Genomic DNA, 12,743 nt, shown 5'->3' on the forward strand with positions numbered 1-12,743 from the left:
AGTCAGAGGCTGACCTCAGACTCTGTCTTCAGCCTTCCAGACAAGCTCTTTACTACATTTTTTTTGCTGAATTCCCAGACCTCACTACAAGACCTGGGGTGAGGCATCTCAAAAAGAAAGTGACAGCTCCCTTGAATTATTTTGTGTTCAGAAGTGAGTTTCCACATGTTTCATGAGGTAAATCAGGTGCTTAATATCATTATTTTTACAGGTGTTTAATTATTGGCTTTAGACACAAATTCTAATAGAAATAGAAAGAAGAAAAAGTGAGACTAATTCCAAAGCTCTTTTGAAATTATCCTTAGTCCTTCCTGACATTTCCTTACCTGGCCTTTTGTTTTAATGTCTTCAACAGAAGAGTTCTCCTAATGCTGTGAGGTGTGGCTTTGGCTTAGCTGCCTTTCTTTTTTCCAGAGTTAGCCTTTGTCTCTGCAGAACATTGCCTCCTAGCTTTTGGAAATCCCCACTGAACTTGGAGAAATTATGCCTTGCCATCCAACCTCTCTCCTGGAACACAATGTGATTTCTGACGGCATACCAGTTGCTCCACTTGACAGTGCTTGCTTGTCTCATTTCACTTGAATATTCACTGGTGAGTAAGAACAGAAGTGGAAAGTAATTACCACAGTTTATTATATGTTATTATATTATTATAAATAATATTATTTATTATATTTATAATATATATATTTATAATAATATTATAAATATTATTTATTATATGTTTCATGCCCATGATAATTACTTTTATAATGCCACTTGTGAATAAATTGATCAGATTAGGATGAATCACCTGACTGGCCAACAGCTATTGGAATGATCCTCCATGTGTGACTTGGAATTATTACAAAACGTGGCAGGATAGACCTGCCCAGCCATCGCGGCAGATGTTCATTTGTAATGCTGCCTTAAGGAATAAGGAGATGAGAGCAAATTGTTCCAGCAGCTCAGCCTGCCCTGCCAACAGTTCAGAGGAGGAGTTGCCAGTGGGGCTGGAGGTCTATGGGAACCTGGAACTTGTTTTCACAGTGGTGTCAGCCGTGATGACCGGCCTGCTCATGTTCTCCTTGGGATGCTCTGTGGAGATCCGGAGGCTCTGGTCGCACATCAGGAGACCCTGGGGCATTGCTGTGGGACTGCTCTGCCAGTTTGGGCTCATGCCTCTTACTGCCTATCTCCTGGTCATCAGCTTCTCTCTGAAGCCAGTCCAAGCTATGGCTATCCTCATCATGGGGTGCTGCCCAGGCGGAACCATCTCTAACATTTTCACCTACTGGGTTGATGGAGATATGGATCTCAGGTAAGTTACACTAGGGAAGCTCAGCTGTCTTCCCCTGATAGCACTCTGCCAGGGATGGGGGTGGGGATGGGGGGGACTGACACCTTCACGTTAAAAACTCTGCCAATCTAGGTAGACATTCCATTGGGAAACATTTTACACAGACTTGTTTGGTCCCAGAAGGACTTTCCTTTCTGAACTTAAAATTTACTTTGCTGTGATTGTCCTCTGTTTTACTGTCAACTACTTTTCTGAGTAGAGGGGTTGGGTTCATATGCAACAGTGAAAGCAGGTCTCCTTCCTCACCCAATGGCCCTTCCTAGGCGTGAACTCATTCTCACCCACGCTGATGGCTTTAACAACAGTCCTGGTTTCACAGTCTCCCAGGACATAGGTTCAGAATCCCAGGAAGCTAAGGATACTGGTTGGTAGCTATTGTAGTGGTGGTGGTGGCAGCGGCATAACCAGAATGAGGGCCTCATGGCTCTAATCAGCAAGTGATGCCCGAGCACCTACTTTATGAGATAAGTATTTTGGGGGACAGGATAAGGGAGCTTTAGGGGTATGTGATAGATGTATCCTGTTTTAAGTGGCTATTGAGTTGACTTGGGGAGCAACACAAAGACTTATGACTAAGACTGTTCTTTCTTGTTGTTTTGCAGATGTTTAACATTCATTACTAGAATCTCATTCCTTTCATTTAAGCCAGTGACCTTATTTCCAATTATGGTGTAGATAAATACCCCAGGAAACATTAAGCTTTATCATTCATTTACATTTTAATGAGATTGAATTAGTCACAGGTATTTTGGAGTACTTGTTTTGATGGGGAAAAGAGCATTTGAGGAAAAAACAGAGGAGTCACAACTGGAAAAAATGACAGGGCTAAAAACAGTGGTCTTTCTAGAATCTTTGCTTACTTCTGAACAAGCTGTTTCACCTTTTGCCCAGAGAAAGAACTACTTATAAATATAAATCTCTGTTCGATGTGTATGTCATTTAGTTGAGATTTATTATACAATGAATGAATCAGAGGTGCTGACCGTGCTGGGAGTTGACGTTAGTGAGTCAGCTGCAGGTATGGGTTTCTAGTTTCCTGCATGTGCTGAATGTTTAGCATATGGAACTTATTTCACCTATAAATTTTAATGGGTTCATGCCAAACAGACCAATAATTAATTTTCATATGGCTATGTTTCTAGTTACCCACTTATCAAAGATTTGAAATGAATCACTTGCATGGCTAATTTAACCCCCCCCCCCCAGGGAAAGTGGCGGGGGGTGGGGTGGTGGTGGTGTGATGAATTGGGAGATTGGGATTGACATGTATACACTAATATGTCTAAAATGGATAACTAATAAGAACCTGCTGTATGAAAAATAAATAAAATTAAATTAAAAAAAACCCTAACATGCACTGCTAATTCAAATTCAATTAAGTTGACCATTAACATAATAATTGGGAAATGATAAATATTCTTTACACAAAGTCCATATAACAGTGATAAATTCCAGGGCCTGAAAGTTTTTGGAAAGAAAAAGGAAACATAGTTATTAAGTACCCTGACAGGCATGGGGTCTATGCTTTCATGTATTTTCTTTTCCTTCTTTCTTGGCTCTCAAAATAACCTTGTAAATGGCCTTTTATTATTCTGAATTTTACAGCTGAGAAAATTGTGTCTCAGATTGGTTAAGTATGTTGCCAAATGCTACAAATGAGTATGGCAGAACTCAGATTTAAAAGCACATCTGTTTCTCATCAGCCTGAAATTTAGGGACTTTCTTCAATGCCATTTATTAACACAACTAGATCTTCTGAGCAGGAACATAAATCGTTAAGCAGTGTTCTCAAGCACTTCTGTTCTGGGAAAGAGAACATTTATTACCTTCATCTCTTATTAGCCAAAATTATAATAAAAACACCAATTAATAGGAAGTCTATAAAAGATAAAGCTCATTTTACTTCCTTTAATTAGCTTTTAACTTTGGTCAAATTATTTAACCTATAAGCTTCATTCGTAAAACATGTTAAAATTGCCTATTCCCCACAAGGATGTATTTTAAGGAGGAAATATGTATGTTGGATGCCAGGCACATAGTAGGTATGTAATAAATATTAGCTACTTTCCCATTTTTCTTATAAAATTTTGATTTTGAGACTCACAAACAAAAAACAAAACAAAAAACAAGCATAAAATTTAAATTCTAAGAAATGAAATTTTAAAATGGGGACTAAATATTAGATTTTCAAAAGCTTATAGATACAAGAGTAATAAATCTTAATTCTCAGTAAAAATTGCAAATAGGAAATTCAGTATTATCAAGTGAAACAATCTACAAGTTCACTATGTTTTTCTTACTTGATTACCAACTAAAATAACTCAAGCAAAACTCACTAGGCAGTCATTGATAGAAATTTTGTTTTTCATACTGGATAAAATCCAAGAGCATTTAGTACAACATCTTCATTTTACAAATGAGGAAATTTAGATTTAGTGCTCTTGAGATGAGCGCTAAACCTAAATGTGTTTCTCATGCCTTAACTCCGTGCTTCATTCAATTTACTTGCAGTTCTCCATGCGTTCACACTAAACAAGGAGTTTCAGAATCAACATGTTTGAACCAGTTTCTGCATTCTGAGTATCTGATGCTGACACCAGTCATCCTCCCAGTCACCTGGACTCATCATCTTCGCAGTCCCTCCCCACCCCATGACTCCCCTTCATGCTTCACTTTCTTTAGTCAGTCCTCTGGCTAGTACTGTAGCCCACCCTCTTGATGTCACCCATAGCTATTGCTTCCTATCTGTCCACTGCCATCACCTCAGGTCAGGCACCACAGTTTCTTTCTTGGCCAATTGCAGTATCTTCTCAATGTTCTCTCTACCTTCAGTCTTTCCTTCATGGTTTTGTAGTAAGTGGATAAGGCAGGCTCTGGGGTCAGACTGCCTGTCTTTATATCCTGACTTGGGACCTCTTTCTGTAACTGGAAATCATAGTACTTCCTTCATGGTATTGTGAGGAGAAAAGGAACATATTATACATGTAAAGGCTTCTCAACACCTGTTAAATTGGGTAGAACCTAAGCTGGGTCTAACTGACTCCTGCAGGTTTATTTACCATTAAACCCTTAAGCATAACAGGTCTTTGGTCAAAATGGACTATTAACTGTTTTTTTTTTTTTTAAGATTTAATTTTTATTTATTTATTTATGTAGGCTGCACTGGGTCTTAGTTGTGGCACGCAGGATCTTTGTCGTAGCATGTGGGATCTAGTTCGCTGAACAGGGATTGAACCCCGGCCCCCTGCATTGGGAGCACAGAGTCTTACCCACTGGACCACCAGGGAAGTCCCTAGTAACTGTTCTTTAAATATACCCAGCACTTTTCCAACTTTCTTTTGCCCATTGTCTTCACAGGCTGCAACAACAGCTGGCCTGATCTGTCTCCTCCAATCATCCATTATAACGGTTCTGGAAAACAGTTGGCCTACATGTATGAAGAGCCTTAAAATTATCTTGCCCCTGGACTGAGCTCTGCTGATCTTGGCAGGGCTCTCTCACATGTCCGGGGACGGGCTAAATGTGGACTGATCTTGGATGGCCTCAGCTGGGACAATTGGGCTCTCCTCCCTGTGGCCTCTCATTCTCCAGCCAGCTAGCCTAGACCTAACCACATGACAGTGTCTGGGAAGCTTACAAGGTCTCTTGAGGCCTGAGCTTGAAAGCAGTTCACCATCACTTCCACCACATTCCAGTGGCTAATGCAAATTGCAAGGCTAGCCCAGATACAAGGACTGGAGAAGTAGATTCTGCCTCTCCATGGGGTGAGCTGCAAAGTCACAGTGCAGAGGGCATGGAAAAGAGCGGGAGAAAGAACTGGGGACATTTTTGCAATCTACTATACTAAGGATGGACAGAATTCTTGCCTTGGACAGTAGGACATGAAAACTGAGATCTGGCAGTACAGTGTCATAGTTAAGTGCACCAGTCTGGAGCCAGAAAGTAGATCCATCCCTTACTAGCTGGGTCCTCTTGGCAGGTAACGTAAATTCTCTATGCTTTAGTTTCCTCACTTCTAAAATAGGGAGAAACATAAGTTACCTCATGGATTGTTGTAAGGATTGAATGAGTTAATATATATAAAGTGCTCAGAGTCTTACTGGCACAAAATGCTGTATGAGTTATTATTATTAATATATGGGTCAGGCAAAAGAACACTGTGTCAGGGGCCTGTGTTTTAGTCTCTGCTCAAGGAGCTGTGTGTCTTTCAGCATACCTTTCTGGACCTGTTTCCTCATTTGTAAAACCATTGGGTTAGACTTTCTGAGGTCCCTTTTTCTTTTACTTTTCCATTATGGTTTATTACAGGATATTGAATATATTTCCCTGTGCTCTACAGTAGGACCTTATTGTTTATCCATTCTACATGTAATAGTTTGCATCTGCTAATCCCAAACTCCCAATCCATCCCTCCCCTGCCTACTTCCCCCTTGCAATCACAAGTGTGTTCTCTATGTTTGTGAGTCTGTTCTGTTTCGTAGATAAGTTCATTTGTGTCATGTGTCTTTTTTCTACTGTGGTAAAATATACATAACATAGCATTTACCATTTTAACATTTTTAAGCGTACAGTTCAATGGCATTAAGTACATTCACGTTGTTGTACAATCATCACCACCATCCACCTCTAGAACTTTTTCATCTTCCCAAATTGAAACTCTGTATCCCTTAAACAATAATTTCTCCTTCCCTTTAGGCCCTGGCAACCGCCATGCTACTTTCTGTTTCTATGAATTTGACTACTTTAGGTATCTCATATTAGTGAAGTCATAAAACACTTGTCCTTTTGTGTCTGGCCTATTTCACTTAGCATAATGTCTTCAAAGTGCAGCTATGTTGTAGCTTGTGTCAGAATTTCCTTTCTTTTTAAGGCTGAATAATAATCTATTGTATGCATATAAGACATTTTATTTATCCATTTATCCATTGATGGACACTTGGGTTGCTTCTTCGTTTTGGCTATTGTAAGTAATTCTTCCATGAACGCGGGTGTGCAAATATCTGTTGGAGTCCTTACTTTCAGTTCTTTTGGGTATAATCCAGAAATGGATCTGAGGCTTTTTTAAGTTTTAAGTATTTTGTGACAATAGGAAAAGAAAAGCAAATTATAAAGTCTAAGCATCCCCCTCTCCCACCCCAGTTTTTAGTGTTTCTCTGGAAACTATTTGGCAGAGATGCCTCTCCTCTGTCCCATAGCACTAAATATGCAATGCTTTCTTGTCATCTATCAGAGGACACTGCGGCAGCTGGGCTACTTTCAGCCTCACTAGGTCTCTGAGCTCCTCCGGGGCTTGTTCCTCTGCATGCTTAGAGCCAGCCTGGTGGTGGCAGGGGCTTGATAGATGAGGGTGAATGACTGAAGGAAAGTTTCTGATTGCTCGTGTGTGTTACAAAAACTTCTCTTGAAATGCAATCAGTTTATTGGTACAACTTAGGACAGCTCCCACTGTCTTTAGTTTGATAACTTTTTTTTTTGGCCATACCATGTGGCTTGTGGGATCTCAGTTCCCCGACCATGGATTGAACCCTGGCCCCAGCATTGAAATCCTGGAATCCTAACCACTAGGCCACCAGGGAACTCTTAGTTTGATACCTTTTGTTATACGAGGTCTATTCTTCTGTGAGGACGTGTTTGTGTCCTCAGCGGCAGAGAAAGGATTCTGACCACTGGTGGTGGTAGAGCCTGAGGGATTCAGTGGCCAAATTTACTTTTGAACTTTAAAGGAGCTCCTGATCCTTTAGCAGAAACCCTGAAACTGGGACTTCAGATTCTTCAGATCTGTCTGACAGGGCCTAGTGGAGAACTGAAGATCATCTTGAGAGACAGAACTTAGATTGAATCCATGTGACTTAGTGTGTTTCTATAATGCTATATATAATTTCCTTGTCTATAAAATGAAAATAATACCTACCCATAGGGTTGTTTTATAGACGAAAAGAGAAAATGTATGTAATGAGGTCTGATACTTAGCAGGTGGTGCTCAATAAATGCTGATTACCGTTCTTGAGAAGCAGCAGACAGGAGTAACATTTATATTTAGGGATGGAAAACCTGGCCTTGAACTCTTCTCTAGGCCCAAGTCTGTTGATCTGATCTTATAGCATATTCCATGTCCATCTGATTACCTAGATAATTTAAAAGTTTTTTTTCAGTAGGGAAGCAAGTGTGTACTTTCATAGTTTTGAGTGTCAGAGTTCCTGAGTTTATTGGTTTCAAACTAAAACAACAGGCGTATAATTTAAACCCCAATTGCAAAATGGTATACTTATCGACACTACATTTTAATATAATGCATATATATGTAATTTCCATGTTTTAAAGGAGGTTCAGGATTTACCTGTTTGTCCAGACTTGCTTAATCTGTCCCATTATTCTCTGTAATAGTTTGCAGATGGTGACACCATTCTTCTTAGTGCAAGTGGAATCTTGTTATACTGAAATCAGATTTTGCCAACAATTTTCCTATATGTGAACAGCCAAGAGACCCAGTTGACCACATCCTCTGTTTATGCTACATTGGAATTTCATGGCAGTAAAACAAAAGGTGTGACTATCCAATGCATTCAGACACGTTCACTTGTGCTTTTCCAGCTTGGCAGAGCACCAGGGTCATCTGTTGCCTTCCTTGACCATTACTGTGAACATTATGGGCGTGAAGTTGTATAAAGGGTAGAAGTAGTAACCTATGTAATCAAGGATATAGAATCAGTCTGATATAATCTCACACTTTGCTTCCCACAGTCATGAATCTTACCTTTCTGGTGTTTGAGCCATAGCCATAGAGGAGGAAAATTGTCTGCTAGTTCTCCAGAAGTTCAAGATCAAAGTGATGTAATATGGAATTCCTTTCAGGATGTGGTGATATGAAGAGCCAGGAATGTAGCACTATCATAGACTAGGAATTTGGAAAAGCATTCCAGACACACACTATTCTTGAATACAAAGGTTTGAGAGCTGTGGCAAGCTGGTTTTCTTCGTTAATCTGCTCTCTAGTTAGGAAGAAGACTGCTCAAAGTAAGCATTCTTTGTTTTTTTTTTTTTTTTTTTTGGTACGCGGCCCCTTCACTGCCGTGGCCCTTCCCGTTGCGGAGCACAGGCTCCAGATGCGCAGGCCCAGTGGCCATGGCTCACGGGCCCAGCCGCTCCGCGGCGTATGGGATCTTCCCGGGGCACGAACCCGTGTCCCCTGCATCGGCAGGCGGACTCCCAACCACTGCACCACCAGGGAAGCCCAAAGTAAGCATTCTTTTTTTTTTTTGTTTTGTTTTTTGTTTTTTTTAGTGGTACGCGGGCCTCTCACTGTTGTGGCCTCTCCCGTTGTGGAGCACAGGCTCTGGACGCACAGGCTCAGCGGCCATGGCTCACGGGCCCAGCCGCTCCGCGGCATGTGGGATCTTCCTGGACCGGGGCACGAACCTGTGTCCCCTGCATCGGCAGGCAGACTCTCAACCACTGCGCCACCAGGGAAGCCCAAGCATTCTTAATAGAATAAGATAATTTTAAATCTCATATGGAGTGAAATATATGCAAGAACTGCTCAGAAAAGTTTGAAAAGAAAGATTTACATGGAAGTGTCTGCTCTGTCGTATACAAAAATACACTATGAAAACACCATAATTAAAACAGTCTGATATTTGCTTAGGAAACAAGGACATTTTGAACACACTTGAACGTATATATAATATATAATGAAGTTGGCACTTCAGTTTAGTGAAAAATTGTTTATTTGGAAAATTTAACACACTTGCCTCTCAATATAAAAGACAATAGATTAGTTTCATACCTTATACAATAAAAATTTTAGATAAGTTAAAGATATAAATGTAAAATATAAACCTATGAAAAAGTAAAAAGTGGGGGCAATATTTGAATAACCTCAGGAGAGGGGGAAATCTTTAACAAGGCAAGGAACTTAGAAACCAGGAAAAAAAAAGGACAGATGGACAGATTTGACTATCTCACTGTTATTTATTATGGCAAAAGTCATAAGCATAGTAAAAATACAAAATAACCTTGGCAAAAATATTTGTATTACATTTGATGATATGTACCCTAATTTTAAAGTAGCTCCTACAGGTTGAGAAAAGAAAAATCAGACAAGAAAGGCTGTTGAGAGGGGATATCCAAGAGGTTAATAAACATGAAAGAAAGCACAACCTTGTAGAGAGTCAGGTGTATAACAAAAGAAGAGTGAGATGTAGTTTTCAATGTTCTCATGAGAATTAAAAGGGATTGATTGCCTCCAGTGCAGGCAAGATTGCGAAATGCAGCAAGCTCTTTTGAAAATAATCTAGAAGTATCTATTAAAATAAAAAACAGAAACTTTTGACACAGTGATTCCACTTTGGAGAATCTATTTTACAGAAAGAGAAGAATTATTTCAAGTGAAATATATGTAAGAATGTTTAATACATTGCTTATAATGAAAGAAAACTCAAACAATTTTTTCAGCATTAATGGAGTGATTGAAGAAATTATGGCATATTTATGTTGTACTCTGCAGTTCTTTTAAAAAAAATGAGTTTGTTATATCTGTTGCCCTGAAACATGCCTATGATATTAAGTGGAGAAAAAAACAAAAGCAACCAAGCTGCAGAGTAAGTTGCTTTGAAAAGAAAACAACAAAGCCTCTGTTCTCTAAACAGCAGCTATGAAACAGGATTGTTTAAATGAAAACAAAGAGGAGAAGGGATATATACAAATGTTTGTGAATTACCTAAGTCTGGTTTTCTGAAAGGGTCACCAATTAGTTAAATATTTGACAGTGCATCTTTGGGCTGGATTCCCAGATGGGAGATTGTTGGGTCAAAGTGTAAACACATGTGTAATTTTGCTAGATATTACCAAACTCCCTCCAGGGGCTGTGCCATTTTGCATTTAAAAAAATAATAAATTTATTTATTTATTTATTTTTGGCTGCGTTGGGTCTTCATTGCTGCACACGGTCTTTCTCTAGTTGTGGCAAGTGGGGGCTATTCTTCGTTGCGGTGTGCGAGCTTCTCGTTGCGGTGGCTTCTCTTGTTGCGGCACACGGGCTTACTTGCTCCGCAGCATGTGGGATCTTCCCAGACCAGGGCTCGAACCCGTGTCCCCTGCACTGGCAGGCAGATACTTAACCACTGCGCCACCAGGGAAGTCCTCATTTCGCCAGCAGTGATTGAGAGTACAGAAGGAGTATTTTTAATATCATTGAAATATAATGGTTGCTGCTTTGCTGGGAATATAAACATTCTTCTGATAGAAAATGTCAAAGTTATCACAGACAAATTATTTTATAGACAGGGTAATTAGATGGAAACATTGGTGATTCATATTATGAGGAAGAATGATGTGTAACTTGCAGGCCTGATCAAGTGCTGGAGGACCCTTGCTATCTCTGCAGCAGACCTTAGTCCTACGAAGGGTCTCCTTCCCCTCCTCGCTGGGCTGGGAGGTAGTGAGCCTCAGTTTCTAGGCCATTTGTACCGTTAACACAGGTTGGGCATATACTATGTGCAAGGCAGTCTGCTGTGAGAATTTAAACTATGAATATTAAAACCTTCCAAGACTCTTGAAGCCTAGTGTTGAAGGGAATAAACACTTGCTTTACCCCTGGGTTGTGTTGTATAATGTTCCGTGTGCCTCACCTCATCTGTAGAGCAGCATTAATCGTGTCTATAAACAGTTTGTATGTGCTTAAACAGATTGTGTAATTTTTCCCAGTGATTTAAACGTAAGTATTTTGTTGGCCTGAAGAATATCTCATTTCCATTTACCTTATTTCCCCTAATTTTACTGATTGATTTTGTTGCTGGTTTTATCACCCAGATAGGGACAAAATCCTATAAAGACAGAAAATAGATTCCTGGTTATCAGGGGCTGGGGGGAGAAGGGAATGGGGAGGGACTGCTAATGGGGTGGAGCTTCTTTTTGGGGTGATGAAAATATTCTGGAAATAGAATAGTACAGTCACATATACTAAAGATACTTTAAAATGAATGAATTTCATGGTCTATGAATTATATATCAATAAAGAACTGTACAAGGAAAAAAATGAATCCTTATAGTGACTAGCAGAATGTTTAGGACGAGTAAATGCTCATAAAATATGAGTTAATTGATAGATGGCAAGAACTGCAGGAAATCTTTTTCTAGACCACAAATAACAGTCATCATTTGTTGAATAATAAAACAGGAGACAGTTTCAAGTAACTTACCCTACATAATCTCTAAGAAGTTGTACCCCAGGAGTTGTTTTTGGTAAGGACTAAATTCTTCATTTCAAACTTTCCCTCTTAAGCATCTACTTTAATTTTACTTTCAGCATCAGTATGACAACTTGTTCCACAGTGGTTGCCCTGGGAATGATGCCACTCTGCCTTTACCTCTACACCTTGTCCTGGAATCTTGAGCAGAATCTCACCATTCCATATCAGAACATAGGTCTGTATTGGGCTTGTGACATGAAATAGTAATAGTAATGGTGATGGTAATAATAATAGCTGTTGTTTACTATGTGTCTCCTTTATACAGGGGTTTAAATATGTTATCTAATTTAATTCTCCAAATAACCCTACAGTACAGATTCTATTACCAGTCCCATATCCTGTATTTTCAGAATTAGGGAGGTGAAGTAACTCGACCAAGGTCATGCAGCTGGTAAGTGCAGACTGGAATTCTGACTCGCGAAACTGACTGCAAAGTCCAAGCTCTTAACTCCTACAACGGTTCACTTTTGAAAACAAAGCCAGAAAACTTACTTACTAAAAAAACCAAACAACCCTTATATAATTCACTAGAAAGCAGTTAGACTCATTATGACCCACAGGTGAACTGAATCACAGTGGCTCTAATGAGATCTTAGTTCCCTCAGCCCCACCTTTTATATCACCTGTGGCCTTGACTTCTTTACTGATCAACATAAATGATTCCTATTGAGTATTAAAGCATATCCACATGTCACAACCACACCCATAGCTCTTTCATTATCTCCTTAAACTCTGAGAGCTCTGTGGACTCACTAGGATTGGAAGAAAAACTTGGTGAGATAATATGTCTATTCTGGTTTTATCAGAGTCTTTGGAGAATTGGTAGAAACCATGATTCATAAACTCCAAAGTGTCAATCTGGAGTCTCAAGTAATCACTTGGAGAGCTTACAGCCCATGGCCTATAGTTCAGAACCATGAATAGAGCCATGTCCTGATAACAGGTGAAGCCCACTGAATTTGTAAAATTTGAGTGAAATCTTAATTTAGAAATCATGATTTTATGTGCAACTTTTTCTTATCACTAAATTATTTAATATATTCTGTTTTAATAATATACTCTAAAAGGCACTTGTAAACAATTAAAGCCCCAAATATGAGAAACTCACATGACTTTGGAGCTAGTGTTGCAAGTGAGCAGATTTGGAAAGTAACACT

The 12,743-nt window shown here is 39.5% G+C and overlaps 1 protein-coding gene across 2 annotated transcripts in view; it reads left to right on the top strand.

Moving 5' to 3' along the window:
- Positions 1 to 887: 887 nt before the first annotated feature.
- The window catches only part of SLC10A6 (solute carrier family 10 member 6), a gene marked incomplete at both ends in the record, with an annotated part of 32,004 nt that continues 20,148 nt past the window's right edge, over positions 888 to 12,743 (top strand). Inside the window, 2 exons of one of the 2 annotated variants that reach the window (XM_082653480.1) lie at positions 888 to 1,300; positions 11,643 to 11,761. In XM_082653480.1, coding sequence (XP_082509606.1) covers positions 888 to 1,300; positions 11,643 to 11,761 — 532 coding nt within the window. The remainder of the gene's footprint in view (positions 1,301 to 11,642; positions 11,762 to 12,743) is intronic. The other variant, XM_082653481.1, reaches the window with a different exon arrangement.

Source organism: Grampus griseus (genome assembly GCF_964374135.1).
Source record: "Grampus griseus genome assembly, chromosome: 4".
Classification (NCBI taxonomy): domain Eukaryota; kingdom Metazoa; phylum Chordata; class Mammalia; order Artiodactyla; family Delphinidae; genus Grampus; species Grampus griseus.